Source organism: Mirounga angustirostris, unplaced genomic scaffold (assembly GCF_029215605.1).
Source record: "Mirounga angustirostris isolate CCGP_5_RB_7025 unplaced genomic scaffold, mMirAng1.0.hap1 SCAF_17, whole genome shotgun sequence".
In the NCBI taxonomy this organism is placed as follows: domain Eukaryota; kingdom Metazoa; phylum Chordata; class Mammalia; order Carnivora; family Phocidae; genus Mirounga; species Mirounga angustirostris.
The window spans coordinates 13404340-13421729 of NW_026991725.1; the positions used below are offsets into that span (position 1 = coordinate 13404340).

The following is a 17390-nucleotide window of genomic DNA, read 5'->3' on the forward strand; positions in this document are numbered from 1 at the left end:
CATGGAACATTGCTAAGGCTTTCTAACAAACTTGGCAAATATGCCTCTAACACCTTTGCTGAGGAAGCAAGCTGGGAAAGCTAATGCAAACAGATGGCATAAGGTCAGTATCATCAAAAATTCTCTTTGCCCTAAAGAACTCAAGACTAAAGAAACAGAAGATAAAATGTAAAGCAAACACAGAATTTCTCTCCTCAACGTGCAGAAAAGCTTAAGGCACCTGGTTCAAAGACACACACAAACCTATACTATACCTTTCCAAAATTAGAGTTTCCCAATCGGCCAATACCACACAATTCCAGGTCAATTTATTCAACTAAACTTTAAGTTCTTCAAATAAAAGAACTTTCTTAAAGAGTGAAACTCTATTCCATCTTTGCCCTTCAATATGTCTAATTAATGTTACAGAGGCAAGAATCATCTTACACAGAAAGACAACATTTCTCTTGCTATACTTTTTAGGACAATTATATATATATATATTTTTTAAGATTTTATTTATTTATTTGAGACAGAGAGAATGAGAGAGCGAGCATGAGAGGGAGGAGGGTCAAAGGGAGAAGCAGACTCCCTGCCGAGCAGGGAGCCCGATGCAGGACTTGATCCCGGGACTCCAGGATCATGACCTGAGCCGAAGGCAGTCACTTAACCAACTGAGCCACCCAGGCGCCCAGGACAATTATATATTAAAAGAGGTTTATGAAATCAGGAATCAACACTAATATAAATAAAAGACATAAATAGCAAAAAATGAAAAGCTGTTCCTTAAAGAAAGCAAACTTAAAAATGGTGAAAGACCAATGGAATTTTTAAAGTCACTCTTTTTGCAAGGATTACAGTAATTAATTCAGGGAAGAATCATCAGTGGATACTAAAATTAATGGATGAAATTTCCTCCCTTTGGTAACTGTAGTATGGTTATATAAGACAGATATTTACATAGTCTCACACTATTTCCCAAGATACTTATTACAAAAGGGAAGAGAAGGGTGCCTGGGTGGCTCAGTCAGTTAAAAGCCTGACTTCAGCTCTGGTCATGATCTCAGGGCCCTGGGTCTGAGCCCCATGTTGGGCTCCCTGCCCAGTAAGGAATCTGTTTCTTCTTCTCCCTCTGCCGCTTCCCCCTGCTTGTGCTGGCAAATAAAATCTTAAAAAAAAAAAAAAAAAGTGAAATGACATGGTAGCTTGAATTTCTTTAAAATGTTTAAAACAAAAAAAGCAAATATTGCAAAATACCGAAAATCTAAATGACTGGGATATAGCTCTCCCCAGTCTTATATGAAAGCTTGCAAATTTATTTTTTTTAAGTTTTTAAAAAAGATTAAATTCTACTCATAATAAGGTTAGAGAAACTGAAAATTAAATTGTCAGGAATAGATTTTTATTAGGCAATTTACCTGTAGGGCAAGAAGGAACGATACAACTTTCAAAAGGTAAAGATAAACCAAAGAGTGATATAATTCAAGTGTAAGAGTTATGCTCTGTAAAGGAGTTGTACACTGGATGTCTGCCCAATCAGAACTAAGAGGTTTGCTGCACTTAATACTATCCAAAATAGTGGCCACTGGTCACATGCAGCTATTCAAGTAAATAAAATTTAATATTCAGTTCCTCAGTCACACTAGTCACAGGTCAAGTACTCAACAGTCACATCGGACTACTGTATTGGAAAGCACAAAATATACATTTCCATCATTGCAGTCTAACGAAGAGCATTGTTTTCAGACGTTTTCTTGGGAGTCTAACAAAGAGAAAAAGAAAACTTCCTTAACATTAAACTCCAGCAAAATATGAAAGACAGTTGGTGAAGTTACACAAGAATTTCAAACAAGACAAGGAGAAGCAGGAAAAAGTAGAACTTTCAAGTTTCAGAGTCCAGATAGCTACAGGAGGCTTGAGGGGAAAAAAATCTGCAAAGTTCAATACTAGCAGAAGTGAGAACCCAAGAAAAACTCCTCAATCTGGGTGCCTCTCTCCCCTCGAGAAATCACTAGACTTTCAAATAGGGAAAGCGCAGGGTTATAAAAGACTGAGAATGTGCAGATGTAGTAAGATGCCATCTCTTCAAAGAACTTGAAAAAAGAGAGGCCTGTCTCTATGCTTGGTAAACTACCACTGCCTCAATTTCTCAATATCATGAAGCTTTTGGAGAAAGAGTACACATCTGTATGATGAATCCCTAATTTAAAAAACTGTAAGTGTGAAAGTGATTGTATTAAAATCAAAAAGATATGGTAAAAAAAAATTTTTTTACCTTCAGCAATATTAGATTCAGAAATCTAAGTTAAAGATTCATAAGTTTTTAACGTTTTAAAAGCTTTGTTTTTCCTGTCCTGGTTTTAAAACTATACTTGATTTGATTGTATGTGTGGCAAACAGAAAAGAGGAAGTGTCCATCCTTGCTCGAGGGCGAGCAAAGCATGGCTAAGTGCTACATGAAAGATTAAAGTGAGTTAGCACATATCAAGCACTTAAAACACTGTGGGGCCACATAAGCACTCTCTGTTTTTTGGATTTCTATCATTTTACAGTTATCTAGCTCAGGGACTATGACATCATGACATATACTATTCCAAAAGAGATTGACTCTGATTTCATGCTACTAACATTACATAGTTAAACCTAGGGTGGGCCAATTTGCTTTGTTCAAAACACGTTACAGGTGCCTGGGTGGCTCAGGTCATGATCTCAGGGTCCTGGGATCGAGCCCCGCATCCGGCTCCCTGCTCCGCGGGAAGCCTGCTTCTCCCTCTCCCACTCCCCTGCTTGTGTTCCCTCTCTCGCTGTGTCTCTCTCTGTCAAATAAATAAATAAAATCTTTAAAACAAAACACATGTTACTAACGACAGCTTAGGAATACCTCCATATTAACAAGGAATCAGGAACCCAGTAATGGTGAGTCAGCACCTTATTAGAATACATTAGTGATCAACCTATGAAAATATTGTTAAAGGGACCAAATGGACTATGGATATATGTAACCCAAGAGTATACATTTATTTAAAAAGGAAGAAAATGGTAGAAAGCAATACAACCAAGTAAAACTATGCTATTTTTCAATGCCCAATTCTTAGACTAAAGAGGAGACTCTGTTAGCTCAGTCTCTGTCTCCGCAATCAATCACAATTGTTTGTGCCTACAAACATCTTATAATTAAAGGAATATTAGTCTTGCTTTAAGCCAGCAATTGTCACATTTGATCAAACAGGAACATTCACTGCAAACAGCCTTCTTTACAAGCATACTCAGGGAGATTGCTTCCTATTGAATGAACAGAACTCATTTACCAGCTGTATCAGGTGAAAATCAAAATACCTTAAAACTTGTGTTTATGACAGCATTACTAAGAACTTATGTTTCACAATTAGTGCTTGGCTTTACACTTTCCAGATCCTTCCTCCTTGTTTCATCTGAAGAGTTAGAATAGAAAGGAAGTATGTACGAGCTACTACATTTCAGATGAGGCTATTGTGTAAGTGGTCTATGTATATAGTCGTATTTCAGTTATCTTTTCTGTAAATGAATCTTGTATCTTGATAAAGACTTAATAGGTGTTACCACTACAGAGTTAAGAAGTCAACAATTTGAGAGAGACCTGCTGATACTTGGATATTACTCAATGCAGTTATTTTGAAGTTAAGTGCCTAAAGATTTGGTTAACTTCCTATCCCAAGTATTTCACTCAGCATAATTTCCTTTAAAAGTCCCTAAACATCCTCTACCTTCACTAGTATCAATCACAGTGACAAAAAATGCTGACAGCAGTCACTTCATCAAGCCCTTGAAACTAGCTATGAAACCAGCAGAATGTCAAATAAAAGCTGCAGTTGCTGTCTTCTACAGGAAATGAAGAAAAATGCTGAGAATGCAGGATTCCTTTAGTTCTTCCATCAACAGGATACTGGCCATCGTTTTGTGTGCTCCACACATTTCAAGCAAGTAAAAATGCCTTTAACTCTTGCTGACCCTTTGCTTCTACAGCACGTTAGCTTTTGAGGTAATCACTGTCTCTAAGGAGAATTAGACTCTGGTCACTCACTCCAAAATTAAGTACTACATTCAAGAAGGAACCACAGTTGGACTGTAAGACTATTAGCTTTGGCAAATTACCAGGAAACTCAAAGAGCATTTTTTCTCCTTATAGTCAACTACTGACTGGAAGATTAAAAAACTATAAATTTGACTCATTCGTAAATATTCCAATGATTAGATGAAATGTCACACACTGATTTTGTTCAGGCTGCAGGAGAATATAAGGAAATTTTTATGCCCCAAATCTTGCAAACTCTCCAAAGTTATGGCCTTTTCTGCATAAATGCCATTCAGCTGGCACAAAATAAGTGAACGCTACCAAAGTCATGACTGATTACAGGTGTGTACATATGTGTGTTACGGGTAGGGGTGCGGGCGAAGGGTCATAGTTTGGAATGTCCAAACATTCTTTTCAAAGAACTAGAAATGAGTCTTACTTTGAGGGTTCAAGATTATAATAAATACTTAGTGCTGACTTAACATAAAAAACTTCAAAGGATGATCTGAATGTCCCTAGGCAGACACCAAAGGCTTGGTTTCCTGGTATAAGTAACTACAACATCTGGTCAGTTTCCTTACTATTAAAACTGTAAAGGTTACAAAGAAACTTCATTCTATGACAAAACTTCCCAAAATGTATTTTTAAGTGGGAGCCCAGTGATTCGGCTCAATCCCATTACTACTGCTACTGTTGCACATATTCATGTCTTTTTCTACCCTATACTGACAGACCTGCTAGGAAATTAGACATTCTGCGGTTATTGCTCATTTTTCTAGTTGGAGCAATCACTTAAAGCATGATCAGCATGTAGGTGCTACAAGTTACAAGACCAGTACCACTTTTTTTACATTTGAGTCACTGAAATATTTCCTTGTGAACCTAAATGCCAAAAATTCCAAGTTCAACAGAGTGAATGAATTAACACTCAGCAAGAAGAGTTACAAGCTTTCTGAAAATCATTTAATATCAACAAATTCAGGGAGTCTGAAACGTTAAAATGACTAAATGACCAGGATTTATTTTCTAATATCTATTGAGGATCTATTATTTGGCAACTTAACATCAATTCAATATTTTATAACCTACTATTTAAGTATAAGTTTTGGGTGAAATTGCCTTTCTTTACTTCGTGTTAAGCTACAAATCTGTCATTACTACTAAGGTAACAACCTATAGGGAAAATAACAGGTTTTAGACTCAGAGGGTTCTGAGTGTACAATTTGTACCTCATGTCTTTTGGGTTTTTTTAAAGATTTTATTTATTTGACAGAGAGAGACATAGCAAGAGAGGGAACACAAGCAGGGGGAGTGGGAGAGAGAGAAGCAGCCTTCCTGCAGAGCAGGGAGCCCGATGCGGGGCTCGATCCCAGGACCCTGGGATCATGACCTGAACTGAAGGCAGACACTTAACGACTGAGCCACCCAGGCGCCCCCTGTACCTCATGTCTCCTAAAAAGTGGAAAAAACTTACCCTCTCCAAACTCTATAGATACTGCTTCACTGTCTGACATCCAGGGTTAAAAACATAAGACCACCTTGATTTTTGGTCAGGGAGAGGGTATGCTCTGGATGCTTGTAGATTTTTTGTTTTTAAATTCATGGTACTAAAACTTCCCCAGGCCCGTCTCAAACACTGAATATTTTAAATCTTGCTTCTTCCTTCGTTATCAGTTACATTTTCTTCCATTGTCTGAAAAGCTTCCATTCCAAATATTTTTGTTTCTATAGTTCTTAGATTTGTAACCTATTCTGTCACACCTCGTTTTAATTCTGTGATTTCTTTCTAAATTAAAAATCTGCAAAAAATTCAAGTTAATCTTCCACATTGCTGATTTCCACAGGGGCAATTCTGCTGTGTCTGGGATCAACTGTTTCTGTATATATTCTATTACTGCAGGCTTTTATCTCGATGGGTCTTTCTATTCATATTAGATCAAGTTTTTTTTATATGCCATAGATGATGCCAACAGTTTTCTGAAGTTTTCTTCCAGTTCCAGTAGAAAAAAAATTTTTATTTCCTCAGATCTCTTCCTAGTTCTATGGTATTTTTTTCCAATAATCACACATTTAAACAATTAATGAGCAGCTACTGTATGCCCGACACTACACTAATACAGAGAATTTTACAGTAAATATGCTATGGCCTCCTCTATTCAGCATGTAACAAGCACATAGCAATTACAAGGGTGCCTTGAGTTACAAGGATGCATGCTTAGCCCAAATATATGTGGGAGTATACACAATGTCTCAGAAGAAATGGAAATACAATCTGAAGCAGGACACACAATTTAAGGGAGGACAGAGCTACAAACGGGAGAGAACAGAATTAAAAATACCCTATGTGCCCAAATAGGGTATTCATTTTATTTTATTTTATTTTTTTAAAGATTTTATTTATTTGAGACAGAGAGAATGAGAGAGACAGAAAGCACATGAGAGGGGGGAGGGTCAGAGGGAGAAGCAGGCTCCCCGCCGAGCAGGGAGTCCGATGCGGGACTCGATCCCGGGACTCCAGGATCATGACCTGAGCCGAAGGCAGTCGCTTAACCAACTGAGCCACCCAGGCGCCCAGGGTATTCATTTTAGCAGTAGACTATTCCCTGGACACTCAAAAAAGCTTTTGACTAGGGCGCCTGGGTGGCTCAGTTGGTTAAGTGACTGCCTTTGGCTCAGGTCACGATCCTGGAGTCCCGGGATCGAGTCCCGCGTGGGGCTCCCTGCTCGGCAGGGAGTCTGCTTCTCCCTCTGATCCTCCTCCCTCTCATGCTCTCTGTCTCTCAAATAAATAAATAAAATCTTTAAAAAAAAAAAAAAAAAAGCTTTTGACTAGTACTAGAATATGGAAAAATTGGAACTCTCATACATTGCTGGTGGGGATATAAAATGGTGCAGCTGCTATGAAAAACAGTTGGGCAATCCCTCAAATAATTAGAACAGTTCTAAACCATAGGACCCGGCAATTCCACTCCTACATATATATCCAAAAGAACTGAAAACAAGTATTCAAAAAAAAACTTTAATGTTCATAGCAGCACCATTCATTTATAATAGCCAATGGGTGGAAAGAACCCAAATGTCCATCAACTAATGAAAGGACAAATAAAATGTAGTATATCTATTCAGCCATTAAGGAATGGAGTATGCAGACATACTGCAACATGGACGAACTTCAAACATTACGCTTAGTAAAAGACAAAAAAGGTCACTTATTATGATTCCACTGATCAGTAAATCCAGAGAGAGAGAGCCTGTGAGAGGTTGCAGGGGATAGGAGGGGAGTGGAAATGAGATTCTGCTTAAGGAATTTGGGGTTTCCTTTTGGGGCAATGAAAATGTTTTGGAGCTAGATACAGGTGATGGTTGCACAACATTGTGAATGTATTAAATACCATTAAACTGTCCCCTTTAAAATGGTTAATTTTGGGCGCCTGGGTGGCTCAGTTGGTTAGGCGACTGCCTTCGGCTCAGGTCATGATCCTGGAGTCCCGGGATCGAGTCCCGCATCGGGCTCCCTGCTCGGCAGGGAGTCTGCTTCTCCCTCTGACCCTCCCCCCTCTCATGTGCTCTCTCTCATTCTCTCTGTCTCAAATAAATAAATAAAATCGTTAAAATAAATAAATAAATAAAAAATAAAATGGTTAATTTTGGGGCACCTGGGTGGCTTAGTTGTTAAGTGTCTGCCTTCGGCTCAGGTCATGGTCCCAGGATCCTGGGATCAAGCCCCGCATTGGGCTCCTCGATCTGCGGGAAGCCTGCTTCTCTCTCTCCCACTCCCCCTGCTTGTGTTCCCTCTCTCGCTGTCTCTCTGTCAAATAAATAAATCTTAAAAAAAAAAAAATTCTTTTAAAAAATTAAAATGGTTAATTTTAAGTTATATGAACTTTATCTCAATTTTAAAGTAACTTTGGCCCTGTTAATATAAATTCTTAGAGATTAGATATGCTTAATACATAGTTCAAGTAGTCATTTGACTTAGTTTATAAAGACATTTAGGGGCGCCTGGGTGGCTCAGTCGTTAAGTGTCTGCCTTTGGCTCAGGTCATGATCCCAGGGTCCTGGGATCGAGCCCCGCATTGGGCTCCCTGCTCTGTGGGAAGCCTGCTTCTCCCTCTCCCACTCCCCTTGCTTGTGTTCCCTCTCTCACTGTGTCTCTCTGTCAAATAAATAAAATCTTAAAAAAAAAAAAAAATATCTAAAATTATAAAGTAATTTACAGGGGCACTTGGCAGGCTCAGTAGAGCAGATGACTCTTGATCTTAGGGTCATCAGTTCAATCCCCACATTGGGCATGGAGCCTACTTATAAAAATAAATAAAATTATAAAGTAATTTACCTGAAAATGTTTTTCTACTCTTCACATTTCAGAAACCATCTTAACTCTTCAAATGCACTTTTTTTACATCAGTGTTTTCATTAGCACTGGAGAGTCATCTCCATTCCATTGAAGTGCTTTTTTTTTTTAAAAAAATCCATTATGGAACAATCATGGAAATTTTATAACCTGCCTAAAATTTCCATTTGCATATTAGAAGAGCTATTTTTTTCACTTGTTTTTGGATTATGATCTCCAGAAATATACCCCTAACAACAGACTGGGTTTTTGAGGGATGTTTAAAATGTTTCCTTACCACATCCAACAGTTATAATTGTGAGGCCAGAGAACAATAATTATTGGATATGCTACATTTACCTCTTCTCAATCCAGATTTCAAGCCTATGAAAGCCTTCAATGAACAGTGTTGTAGTATTCAAAACAATTGTGAGAGAGCTCAATAAATGTGGAGACTTGATAAGGCTTTTAACATAAGGAAACTCTTGGGGTGCCTGCCTTCGGCTCAGGTCATGATCTCAGGGTCCTGGGATTGAGTTCCGAGTTGAGCTTCCCACTCAGCAGGGAATCTGCTTGTCCCTCTCCCTCTGCCCCTCCCTGCTCGTTCTCTAATAAATAAATAAAATCTTTAAAAAAAAAAAAAAAAAAGAAACCCATTTAAAAGAATATATATAAAAAGGAAACTTTCTTGAATATTTTATGGTAAAAAAGCAAATTACCTTGGATTTGTAAGGTTCAAAGGGAGGAATATACAGTACTGCAGAGTGGGAACAGACATGAAATTTGTAAACCATGTTCTCCCTATGGGTTTTTTTCCCCCTAATTATTCATCCTCAAATAAGGAGTGATCTAAAGTCAGCTGTTTGCTAAACTGAGCATACATGGATACTTCTGGCCTGTGTCCACAATGGTGGTTTTTTTTTTTTAAGATTTTATTTATTTATTTGGCAGAGAGAGAAACAGTGAGAGCAGGAACACAAGCAGGGGGAGTGGGAGAGGGAGAAGCAGACTTCCCGCGGAGCGAGGAGCCCGATGCGGGGCTCGATCCCAGGACCCCGAGATCATGACCTGAGCCGAAGGCAGACGCCTAACGACTGAGCCACCCAGGCGCCCCCACAATGGTGGTTTTTAAGTCCTCTTTCTCAGCTATTCAGAAACAGATGAAGGCAACTCTCAACCCAATTTCCATTTTGATCTACTCTGATTCTCACAGTCTAGTAGATGGGAGTCATCAAATGGGTTCTGCTCTAGAGCCTCCAGGAAGAAAATAACCTTCCCAAAACCCTGTTTTCTATGGGATTCATTTCAGCCTCTGTCCTCCAAAACTTTAAGATAATAAATTTGTGTTGTTTAAAACAAACAAAATTACCTATATAGATATAGATACAGATCAAGGTCATCAGAAACTGCAATCCCTACGACCCCAGTGTGCATCACTATTAGAGTTCTTTTCCTACTCCAGAAATGGACTGGATGTAGACAATAAAAGGAAAGAATCTGGTGTAACTCCAAGATCTTGGCTTCAATAACTGGATAGATGGTGGTTTTCTCCTTTAGCTTGGCATGTATGTTCTACTCTACTGGATAAAGGGAGACTCCCCTCTAGCATAGGGCTAAGAACTAACATTTGAGTGTCTCTATAAGCTAAGTCTTACAATATAAACACGAACACGTACCACAGTCTAACTTCACAATTACCAAAAATTATTTTAACTTCACAAATGAGGAAGTTGAAGAAAGATAAAAAGATAAGAGTTCAGATTAAACATCTGAGACATTTTCTACAATCACACACAGAATTTAAATTTTTTAATGTGGCAAAATGGTTTCAATGCACTCAATCCCTACTCTTTCAGAAATAAGGTTTAAAATCGTCTTTACTTCAGAACTTAAAGTCCCTATTTACCCAATGATTCAGAACAGGAAGCACAACCCTACAAGTCTGTAACCATTTTTCCCCTCTATGGTTATGTTATTCACACTGAGCAAACATGTTCAACTCCTACTTTCCTTCTCCCCCACCTCAAGCACCATTGTTTACCTAGAGTTCTATTCAAGTTTTATATTACTATAAACACAAAAACATGAATAATACAGTAAAATAGAAAGAAGTTTCCTGCTTTCGTAAGTGGCTTCAGACTGGAATACATTCACTCTCTTGTCATTAAGAAAAACTCCAGACATGTTTGAGAAGTTCAGCTTTATGAGAGGGATAAAGATAATACTCATTACAAGTTAACCTGATCCCAATCATTCTGCACAATTTTCTAGTGGGAACTTGAATAAAGCCCTTTAAAAACATCATCCAACCATTTAAAGCATAGAAAATCAAAGGTTGGTTCACTGGCTCCTACTTTTCCCCTAATATAAAAACTATTGAGGAGTGCCTGGGTGGCTTAGTCGGTTAAGCACCTGCCTTTGGCTCAGGTCATGATCTCAGGGTCCTGGGATCAAGCCCTGTGTCTGGCTCCTGTCTGCCACTCCCCACCCCCATTCTATCTCTCTCTAATAAATAAATAAAATCTTTAAAAAAACAAAAAACTATTGACCTAAAAACAAACCACTGGTAGAATGTGTACAAAGAACACCACAACACAGATGCAAAGTGCTATATTTTGCAGTTCAAATTATACAGATCATTCACCAAATGAGGCAATGTGCCACAATGCAAAAAGACCAAGCATTAAAGTCTGACCACCCACTCACTAGCTATGTGACTCTAAAAGTTAACTTCAGTTTCCTCATGTGCAAAATAAGGCTAACCCTACCTACCTCACAGGATTTTCTTGCTAATTATAGGAGATCATGAACATAGAATATTTAGCAGTATCCTTGACATAACAGTAGGTACTCAAAAAGCTATAATGGTCAATTAATTTTGATATTATGGAGTCAGGACAATTAAGATTTGATGAATAGTTATTCCCTTTAAGAACAAAATAAATTATGTCTCTCATAATACACACACAAAAAGGAGACACAAAATCCAAGTCTGACAGATGGGTTTTGTATAATGCATTCAGATCCAACCCTCCTGCCATCCCTTCAGGTTAAGAGCATTAGCCACAGGCACTTGGCCAAGGGGGAAAAAACATTTAGACCTATAAACTTTGCTATGGTTTACAAGCTGATTTATGAAGTAGCTTTAGCATGGTTTATATGTAAATAAATTTAGAGAAATAACCTCATTCTAATATAAAGGATGGAAATATTAGTTATGAACTCATTTCCCATCTAGGTGAGAACATTCACTTTAACACTAGCATCTTACAGGAGAACATATATAACACTAGCAAAGGTCTGACTAGCATTCCAGGTGGTTATTTTATCAGGATATAATAAAAAAGTAATTTAAAGATTTCTCTCTTGGGGCGCCTGGGTGGCTCAGTCAGTTAAGCGTCTGCCTTCAACTCGGATCATGATCCCGGGGTCCTGGGATCGAGCCCCACATCAGGCTCCTTGCTCAGCAGGGAACCTGCTTTTCCCTCTCCCTCTGCTGCTCCCCCTGCTTGTGCTCTAATAAATAAATAAAATCTTTAAAAAAAAAATTCCTTTCTTTTGGGCACAGTTCCAGAGTGGGATCAGTTCTGTATCATATGAATATTTGTATTGTCCTGCACAGCATCAAAAACTGAATAATGTCCATGGTTGCAATTATGTGTGGACAGCCTTTGCCAACTAATCAATGCAAGCTATAGTCCGTATTGTTCACCACTTTGTCCCTAGTCTAACACAGTTGCTGGTAAGTACTCAAATCTTAGGTATCAAATATTTTAAACCATAAAAATCTAGGTCTACAAATAAAATACTGTGTCACTGGTTGTGAGATACATGAATAAAATATACTAGACAAAAATTATATAGCTAAACAATTAATGTTCCTAAAGTGCTACACCAAGTACTTCAGAATACATGGTCTCAGACCTTTACAGTAACTTTGTGAGGCGGTAAGCCTATTTTACTGAGAAAAAGAGTCTTAACCTTGTGTTCTTCAATACTGGAGCCACATTTCACAAACCACATGTGATACTGAGCACTTGAAATACGGTTACTGGGACTGATTTTAAAATTTAAAATAATTAAAACTAAATAGTAACTGATAATTGATTCAATTATGGAAAACTTAAGTATGTTTGGAATAACCTAGATACGCAAATCTGCTTTTTCAACTGTAAATATTATAAAAGTTAAACACATCAAATATTTCCAATGAAAATAGGGTCTGAACTGAGATGTGCTGTAAGTGTAAAATACACATCAGATTTTGAAAAATCAGTACCCCAAAAAAGGAATGTAAAATATCTCATTTGAAAATTTTATACTCCTTACATATTGAAATTTTAACATTCTGGGTCAAATTATAACATTCTCGGAGCGAAGTCCAACAGAAAACAGCACAGTAGGATACTGTATAACTTCTCCTCTTAAGGCCATTCTATTTCCTTGAAATATTCTGTGTCTGAAGACCCATGATCAAATCCTATTCTGACAGTGTTCCCTTAGGTGGAGTCTCACTTTAACTAATTTAATAAGGGATGTCTGGGGGGATTAAGTGAAGACCTGAAAACATGAAGCCACAGTCATAGGGAAAAACAGGCTCTCACTAGAAGTCTGCTGTTCCCTTCATTCACTAGTCATTGTTCATCACCACCATGTTCCAAAAGAGACAGCAGGATTCAACTAACACTTTTTTTCAACTAACACTTTCAAATAATGTTTTAATTTTAGTTAATAAAATGTAAATATGGATGGTCAGATAAAATCTTCACTCTTACAAAGTCCATCAGTATGGCCTGTAATCGTGCAGTCCAATGTTATAGACAATAGCCTCATGTGGCCATTTACATTTAAATTAATTTTAAAAGTTCCTCAGTCACACAAGCCACATTTCAATATCCCTAAGTAGCTAGTATAAATATTCATCATGGAAGAAAGTTTTGTTTTCTTGTTTTTTGTTTTTTTAAGGGAAGAATCTTAAGTAGGCTCCATGCCACGTGTGAAGCACAAAGTGGAGCTCCATCTCACAACCCTGAGATCATGACCTGAGCCAAAATCAAGAGTCGGACGCTTCACCGACTAAGCCACTCAGGCGCCCCAGAAGAAAGTTCTATTAGACATTAACTCTCAAAATGAAAAAACACATGAGTAACAGTGACAGGAAAAACATATTATTGATATGTTTATGATATTTGAATATCATAGGGTATGGTTTCTAAAATCATGTACTGCACTACATACTAAAATGAAATGACGGTGGTTCCACACACACACACACACACACACACACACACACATCCGGGTTTTAAATTATTTCCTAAACAGAGTGAAAGCATATTCACTAGAATTAGCCATACCCCTTTAAGCTGAGTAAACTGACGATTAGGAAAATTCTGAAAAACATGATACATCTTAAGCTTGGAAGCCATTCCCAGGTTAGACTGTAGCAGAATTCCAGGCAGTATGCCTCTCCAGGCAGTACAGTTACACATATAGCATATCACAGTAATACTGAGCACTGCTTCCTCTTTGCAAATCAAAACAGCCATAGCAAGAACCCCTACCATTCAATTCACAACATATTCCATGCCTGCATTTATGGATCAAAGGGAAAAGAAAAGGGTGGGGAGAACCCAAGAACCTGGGAATACAGCAGAATGTGCCAATCAGCATAAAGAAACTTAATGTGCCAAGAATTGAGAACTGCAACATTTTATGTGTAGTCTAGGAATTTTTTTAGAATCTGCAACTCTAGTAATCTCTTGCTCAAATAGGCACTCATCTGTTGACTATCAGCCTAAACATCCTAAAAAAAAAAAAAAAAAGCAAAAAACTTCGTAACTTAAAATATTAACATTCATTTGATGTAGTTCCAACCCTTGATGACAGGTACTTCAGTTGGCCATAATAGTTAAAAACAAATTTACAGTTCACCTTTAGAAAACTTTCACAGAAGCTAACTCTACACTCAAGTTCCTCAATTCTTGTTCCCAATTTTTATCCTAAGTGTTTCAGAAAGTTTTCTGTTACTTAGCAAACTGGCAGGACTCAGATAAAGACGTGAGATACCAATTAAAAATAATCCTTATTAACTTTTAAAAAAGGGATAAAAATGAGAAGTTAGGGAATACTCTGGAAGAGGTTAGTGATTAGGGCTCTTTGCACAATTAATCATTATCAGCTGGAGTATACAGTCACACTAGCAAGCTTAACTTTAGGTGTGGCATATTACTACCAAAAAAATGACTAAATTCTTCAAATACATTTGCAAAGCTGCTTTATACTCAAATCTTCAAATTATTTCAGAAGGAAATGGTTTCACACTTGAGTATTTGCAGAAACTCAGAAATCAGACCCGTATTAAATCTGTCTTCAATTAGTGACAAGGCTGGATTCCAATCTTTGGGAATATTTAACAATTCTTGTCTCCTCTTTAATAGAAATGAAAAGTTACTGCCCAAACCACCACTAGTCAAGAAAGGTTTACTAATGGGAGATACCTCTGCCTTGTAACTAGCAACTGTACTTGCTTCTGTTTATAATCTACAAACATTTGTCTGCAGAAAGATTATATTTCAGAAACACTCTGAGGAGCCTATGTTTTCCCCTCACACTCAAAAACATTATTTTCCTAAACCTCTACATTCATTTACACCTCTAGCAGAAATAACCACAGCAATTAAAACTTGAATTGAGCAAAAACAGTAACTTCTGTGTCCACTCTGTCACTTAAGATTTTTTTAACCTTTTTTAAGTGTTCCATTACTTCAGGTGAATTATCTGAAAACCACAGATGACCAAAGAAAGTGTTTTACTTATTTTTTAGATTTATTATTCAATACATTTCAAGACATAAAGGGAAAAAATTTCTTGCTCGTGCAAAGATACCTGTAAAGAAACATGAGGTTATGTTACTGATAGCCTAAATATTCATATTCAACCTTTTTATTAACAAGAATCTTTTATGTTTATCAACTGGCGAAAGTCAATAAAATAGCCTTCAATGGCGTCCAGCAGGTCACTAACAATGTCATGTCAAGCCGCAGCATCTTTTACCATTATGAATTTAGGCCTTCAGAAGATTCAGATGAGGCAGGGCTTTTTAAGGGAGTATTTGGGAAGAAAGCAAATTAAGATGAATAAATTACTGCAACCAAAGTAAAACCAGCTTGGTGAACTATGAAAATCAGAAGCTCAGAAGAGGCTTAATTCAGTCAAGCCCTCCAAAGATCATCTGCCTTGGTCCGCCACGGGCACACTGCCAGATAAGACAGTATGATGCCTACAGGAAAATGCACCATGGGAAAGAACTCTAGAACCTACTAAAAGGAAGCCAATTACAGACCAAGTAACTTTGCATATCTCAGAGCAGGTGTGCTCTATCTCCAGGGCTAGGTTCAATTCCAAGCAATCCTGAGGGAGGTACTTACACCAAGCCCACGACTACCTGCTACACTCCAGCAGACCCCAAGATAACCTCTGAATAACTCTTCCCTACCTCCTAAAACGAAAGAGGGGATAAAAGCCGCACCATCCTCAGAGAAGTAAGGAAAGGAAAAAAAGACGAGTACCCCTAGGGACCTTGACCCCACGCACTCTGAGACTGACACCGCCCTGAGAAATATGTTCCCCCATTCTATTCTCCTTCTGTTCCTTCAGTGACCTTCTGTTCCAACTGCCTCGGGGAAGGCAAGAGGCGAGTCGCCGGCGTTCCCCCCCACCCCCAGGGGAAGGTGCCTTTCCCAGTTGAGAGCCGCAGAGGGAGGAAGAAAAAAGGTTGCTCCTCCCCAGCCCACCCGCCCCACAACTGCTGGGTGCAGACACGATGGGGGAAAGGGAAGAGAAGAGCAATGGGAGGTGACAGCTCTGCACTGGCCTAGGGGATGAAAATCCTTGGTCTGGAAGAAACGCGGGAGAATCGCCCCCCCTCCCCGCCCAATGCACCCAAATGAATGAACTGAATAAAACGGCGAAAGGGGAGGGAGTTAGAATGCGCAGTTCTTACCACCCAGGAAGTGAAAATAGAGGCCCTCGAACCCAGGCCTGGCTTCGCTGCCCTTTGCACCCCGACTCTCGTCCTTTCTATCCAAGCCCCACATCATTAACTCTTAAGCTTTCCAAGATAGAGCCCCCCTCCTCCACCTACCCCAAACACCAATACCCACCCCCCTCCGATCCTGCTTTTTCTACTTGGGCCCAGACTCCAGCTTCTCCTTTCCTACCACCCTCTCCACAGCCCTCACCGGCCCGGGCCCGGCCGCACCTGGAGATGCTCCTGAAAACGAATTGGCAGAATCTGGGCCATGGCGCTGTCGGGGTGTATGGTCTCCTCCTGTCACTGGGGCTGCGGGGCAGTGGCTGCCCGGGCTCTCCAAGGGAGAGGAGGAGAAGGGGGAGGGGGGAGGTTGGGCTCAGCAAGATACTCTCCGGGGACGCAGGAAACTGGCAGGCAGACGAAAGAGCTCGGGTCGGGGGCGGAGGCTCCAGGGTCCGGGAGAGCCGCAATGGCGGAACCGGGCGCAGCGCAGACTCCGGAAACGGCTGAGCCCTGCGGAGGGATCCCGCCGACAGAACTCCGCCCAAGTCTCCTCACTCCCTCCGCCTTATGTACCCCTCCACGGAGCGCCGCGGTGCAGTGGGGCGCAGGAATTCGGGGCGCAGTGCGCCGAGGGCCTCGCTTGCTGCTGCGCCACGAGGGTAAATTAGAGGACTCGAAGGGACTACTTTTTTGGACTCATCACTTTCCCCAGCCTCCTGCTTTTCCTCCCCCCACTCCTTTTTTTTGCATTTTGCCACATCATGCGACTAGCAGTGACTACGTCATTTCCGTGGGCGCTTAGGTCCCACCCACGTACTTCCGGGTGCACGTGATGCTGGTCGGGGAGGGTCGGCTCTTGCTGGCAGAATGCAGAGCGAGTTCTAGGGAAATGCAGAGTCTCCTGGGAATGGGGTGGCTGTTGGGCCGAGTTGAGGAATGGCGATGCTTTTCCCTTTCCCTTTGGGCCCTGCCTATTTAAACTGAGTCCCTTA

General features: G+C 39.6%; 1 protein-coding gene across 4 annotated transcripts in view; it reads right to left on the minus strand.

Annotated features, from left to right (window-relative positions):
- CLTC (clathrin heavy chain) overlaps positions 1-17082 on the minus strand; it is a 66131-nt gene extending 49049 nt beyond the window's left edge. The window contains exon 1 of one of the 4 annotated variants that reach the window (XM_045889275.3): positions 16624-17082. In XM_045889275.3, the coding sequence (XP_045745231.1) occupies positions 16624-16665 (42 nt within the window). In that variant the 5' untranslated portion in view covers positions 16666-17082. The remainder of the gene's footprint in view (positions 1-16623) is intronic. The other 3 variants (XM_054510911.2, XM_045889272.3, XM_045889273.3) reach the window with 3 other exon arrangements.
- Between the last annotated feature and the right edge of the window lie 308 nt (positions 17083-17390).